General features: G+C 37.1%; 1 protein-coding gene across 18 annotated transcripts in view; it reads left to right on the top strand.

Moving 5' to 3' along the window:
* The window catches only part of PHLDB2 (pleckstrin homology like domain family B member 2), a 226,885-nt gene that overhangs the window by 188,885 nt on the left and 32,654 nt on the right, over positions 1-5,346 (top strand). For all 18 annotated transcript variants that reach the window (XM_017547815.2, XM_017547811.2, XM_017547806.2 and 15 more), the window contains 2 exons: positions 1,630-1,785; positions 2,687-2,797. In XM_017547815.2, the coding sequence (XP_017403304.1) occupies positions 1,630-1,785; positions 2,687-2,797 (267 nt within the window). The remainder of the gene's footprint in view (positions 1-1,629; positions 1,786-2,686; positions 2,798-5,346) is intronic.

Here is a 5,346-nt window from a genome sequence, read left to right as displayed (position 1 = left end):
AAAAAAAAAAAAAAGAAGAAAAAGCAACCTCCTGAACATACCCCATTTATAAATAATATGAAAGCCTCCAAAAATAAGAGGGTTAAAAAAAAAAAACTAGATTGGAGAAGAATCTGTATAACATGCGTCAATCCCTGCATTAATGTAGATGCATAAATCTATTCCTGTCTTTAAGTATCTCACAGGTTGGAGAATGCCTTTTCTAGACCATCTGATTTTCATGTCTGATCTTCCTTAAATGTCTTCAAGTTTATTCTGAGAGTGGTGGTGTTTAACCTTTTGAGTCTCCCTTTGTGCCTCATAAAAGCTTTGTTTACATTTCCCAGTAAAAAGGTGTGTAGATAATTTTAATGGGTTCATAGATACCTGGCTTTAAAACCTTAACTTCTAATTTTTAAAAAAATATACTTTATTTTTTTACAGCAGTTTTAGATTTTTAGCAAAACCAAGTAGAAGTTACAGAGATTTCCCATATTCCTTCTGCCCCACACATGCATATCGTTATCAACATTCTCCACCAGAGCAATACAATTGTTACAATTGCTAAATCTTCACCAACACATTATCCTCACCTAGAGCCCATGCCCAAAAGTTTTTGATTGCTTATCCCTTTAATAAAATTATAATCCATATTGTTATAAATATATATATATATTGTGCATGCTTAAAGGATGTATATATTTAAAATCATGTATACATACTATGCCACTTGTGTTTACATTAGAAAACATTTGTTGAGAAACTGAAAAAGAAATAATTAAAAACAAGTATGAAGGAGGTCTAATTTTTTTCTGCACTGTCCAGCAGATTATGTTGTGTGCCATCTGGAATACATGTATCCCTCTTAGGTTCCTCTGGTCTGTACATGTGCCACTTTTTACTCCTGAATCTCCACATTAGTCTTATTTTCTATGAAAAGTTGTGGAAAAGAAAAATTTTCTTTTCTATTTTTATTTTTATTTTTATTTTTTTGAGACAGAATTTCGCTCTTGTTGCCTAGCCTGAAGTGCAGTGGCCCAATCTCAGCTCACTGCCACCTCTGCCTCCCAGGTTCAAGCGATTCTCCTGCCTTAGCCTCCAGAGTAGCTGGGATTACAGGTGCCCACCACCACACCTGGCTAATTTTTGTATTTTCAGTTGAGATGGGGTTTCACCATGTTGGCCAGTCTGGTCTCAAACCCCAGACCTGAGGTGATCCATCTGCCTCAGCCTTCCAAAGTGCTCGGATTACATGTTTGAGCCACTGCACCTGGACAAGAAGAATTCTCTTAAGACACTGTGTTAGACCTTTGGACTGTAGATTATGTTTAGGCTGTTTACTGAGTTGTTTTTATGCTTCTCTCTCCATTTTAAAACCACCCAGTGGTTTTAAAGCAAGAATTCTCACCTCCACAGAGAAGTCTCAAACTGAGGGTAAAATAAATGCTGGCCACCCCACCATACCCCATTCAGTTCCCTCTAACAGGCACTCTCTGAGACTTAACTTCAAAAGAGTGTTAAGTTCTAACCCTGGTCAGTATTGTAATTGGAAAGATATCTCGTACCAACTGCTTTGAATAACTGTTTCTTCACATTAAGAAGGCGGTAGTTATCTTGGTGTGTCTTGTTTTCATCTCCTTTTCTCCAAAGGATGCTGACCTGTTGGATATTGAAAGCAAACACTTTGAAGACCTGGAGTTCCAGCAGCTTGAACATGAGAGCCGTCTAGATGAAGAAAAGGAGAACTTGACTCAACAGCTCCTGCGTGAAGTTGCTGAATATCAACGGAACATTGTTTCTAGAAAGGTACTTCTGCCAGGTGTCATTCAATGTGAAAAATCAAAAAATACTTCTGTTTAACGTAGCTATGACATATGTCTGTCTGAATATCACATTTGGCAGATGACAGAGCCTGCCATATATGTGGCAAATGGTGTTCCAAAATAGACAAGTTGAGACACATTACAGTCATTGTTACCTAATGCTGTAGAGGCATTTATGAATAATACCTAATTTTTTCATTCATGTGAAAACCAAGGTATGGAAAATCGGGAATTCAGATATTTGTTTTAAATTATTTTCTTTTGCAATTATAGTAACTGGGTTCAGAATAATTCTATGAACAAATTCTATTTGGGAATTTTCTCTGTTTTCATTGCTCAGTAGTTCTCAAAATTGGCTAATAGCTTATTACCATTAGGAGAATGCCATGCAGATTACTGCTTACTCCACCCAAGCCCCTAGCACTTAGTTATCCAGCCCAGAATTCAACTTTGTTCCAGAATTTAGAATCACACCCAGGGCTCTGTACTAAACCAATAAAATTGAGGAAAGGAAAGACAAGAGAAAGTGTTTTCTTAAACTCTCAGCTTAAATGAGAAATTCCATTGTTTTTTTCTCAGGAGGCATACCCAAGATGTAAAAAATTCATTGATAGTCTAAAACAAGATTTCCTGTTGACTTCTGGGTTCTTCAAGATAGGTTTTAAATCACTTGAACTATATTAGCCTTAAGTAAAGGAAGTATTGAGGCTGACAGGTCAAAGAAATACCTCACAGTCTCTTGGTAATAATCACTGCCCACCATCAAATAAAGGTAGTCACTGTTATTCCAGTTGTGAAAATATTTTTCTCCCTTTTCTAGGACAGACTGGAAAACCTTTGAATGTTTAACATTCATCTTCCTGTGATCATCTCTTTTTCTCCAGGAAAAAATTTCTGCATTGAAAAAGCAAGCCAATCACATTGTTCAGCAGGCTCAGAGAGAACAAGATCATTTTGTGAAAGAAAAGAATAATTTAATAATGATGTTGCAAAGAGTAAGTATTTCCTTTTCAGCACTGACCACAGTGAAACATAGCTTCCAACTTTAGGGAAGTTGCCTTCTTTAAAGTAAATAGTAAATACCGTTTTTTTTGCTTTTTGTTTTTTGTTTTGAGACAGAGTTTTGCCCTTGTTACCCAGGCTGGAGTGCAATGGCGCAATCTCTGCTCACTGCAACCTCCGCCTCCTGGGTTCAGGCACTTCTCCTGCCTCAGCCTCCTGAGTAGCTGGGATTACAGTCTCGTGCCACTATGCCCAGCTAATGTTTTGTATTTTTAGTAGAGACGGGGTTTCACCATGTTGACCAGGATGGTCTCGATCTCTTGACCTCATAATCCACCTGCCTCGGCCTCCCAAAGTGCTGGGATTACAGGCGTGAGCCATGCACCCGGCCCAGTAAATACCTTTTAATAGTGAATGCTGTACAATTTAAATAAGATTTTTATATATTCTTTTGTTTAATCCTCCACATTAATAATCTGATACTTGAACTATTAACTACCGTTTAGAAATAGGCAAGGATGTTTTCTTCATGCTTTTTTCACATTGTAAAAATCTAAACTATGGAAAATCTGTATTTTTAAATTATTGTTTTCCTCTTTTAAAAAAATTATTCATCAAACAGTTAAAATGCATTCTAACATCAATTTAAGGTGGGCTTAAGGAAAAATGTCGTTTTTACTACTGTCAAATGTTTTGGCACAGCTGATCTGGTGTTTTGAAATCTAGTTATTTGTGTGTGGGTCTATCTAGCAAATGTCACGTTGCATTTAGTTTGAATTAATTGGGTAGGTAGATACTCCATGTGGTATAGTCAGAGGGATGGCAAGATTATCCTCACCAAAAAGACTATGTCATCTTCTGGCCCAGCACCTAAAGTGACTGCCTCTAAAGGGATTTCTTTGCCCAAAGACAGTGAAAAACAAGCTGTAGCCTAACTTTCTGACTGGTCTCTAGTTTCATTTCAGCAATAAGACACCAAACGTTAAAGTTGATGGGGCTAGTCTCAGATCCGATCCCTGCATTCAAGCCGCTACATTAGAAATATGACACTTGGGATCAGGAAAAGGTGTGATAGACTCAGAATGGGATGCAGAGAAAGACCAAATCCAGAAGAAAGTATTAAAGGATGAAGCTGTACCATAGTCCCACCTAAAATAAATGAGTATTCATTCCCTTCTTAGCTATTTTAGGTTAAGAAGAAGGAGGAGGGCCTGACACTGTGACTCACACCTGTAATCCCAGCATTTTGGGAGGTTGAGGCAGGCAGATCACGTGAGGCCAGGAGTTCAAGACCAGCCTGGCCAACGTGGTGAAACCCCATCTCTACTAAAAATACAAAAAATTAGTTGGGCATGGTGGCACATACCTGTGATCCCATCTACTCAGAAGGCTGAGGCAGGAGAATCGCTTGAAGATGGGAGGCAGAGGTTGCAATAAGCCAAGATCACACCACTGCACTCCAGCCTGGGCAATCAAAAAAAAGAGAGAGAGAGGACATAGGTCTTTTGCATAGAATTATGAGCCCACCTGAGGTGCCTCTGCACTCTGCACATATTTCTGACAGCTTCGATCTTCCTCCTTTTCCTACCTAGAAAGCTTTAAATGGAGTTTTATTTTCCCTCTCAATCCCCTGTTCCAGGGGTGAACTCTGTTTCCATTAGCGTCCTCACTGCTGTTTTACCTTTTGAACACCATATTCAAAGGCACAGCTTAAATTAGATAGTGTAATATGTAGTATTTAATATTTAAAAAAATTTTAACCAGAAAAAGAGAAAAACAGTAATAGATTTTATAAAATGGATAAGCACATCACAGATATAATATTTTCCTATTAAAAATATATAAAATACAATTTGATTATAAAAATTGTGGTCTATAAGTATTAAGATATTTATTTTTCTAAACTGATCTATAGATAAATTTTAATCCCAATCAAAATCCCAATAGACTTTTTTCTAGAAATTGACAAGTTGATGCTAAAATTTACAGTTGATCTTCATTATTCAGAGATTCTGTATTTGTGATTATGTCTACTTGCTAGAATGTATTTGTAACCCCTAAATCAATATTTGTGGCCCTTTTATAGACATTCACAGACATGCACGGAGTGGTGAAAATTTTGAGTTGGCCAATATGCACATTCCCAGCTGAGGTTGAACAAGGCGGCATCCCGCCTTCTTTTATCGCTCATACTGTAAACTGGTATCATTTTTGTGGATTATTCAATGCCATGTTCTTACATTTTGGGTTTTTGTTGGTGATTTGCCACATAAAATGCCTCCTAAGCATGGTGATTACATGTGAATAAATGCTCCTAAATGCAAGAAGGTTGTGATGTGCCTAATGGAGAAAATATGTGTGTTAGATGAACTTCATTCATGCTGTTAAAGTGTTGCTGACTGTCAGTTGAATGTTAATGAATCACCAATATCCATCTTAATGTATAGTATAATATGTTACATAATGGTATATAATATTAAGTAAGGTGTCTTGAAACAGAAGCACACGTTAAAGAAAGTTTAATATTGATTAGTTGAGCTGG

Source organism: Cebus imitator, unplaced genomic scaffold (genome assembly GCF_001604975.1).
Source record: "Cebus imitator isolate Cc_AM_T3 unplaced genomic scaffold, Cebus_imitator-1.0 Scaffold201, whole genome shotgun sequence".
Classification (NCBI taxonomy): domain Eukaryota; kingdom Metazoa; phylum Chordata; class Mammalia; order Primates; family Cebidae; genus Cebus; species Cebus imitator.
This window is presented reverse-complemented; position numbering and strand designations above follow the sequence as displayed.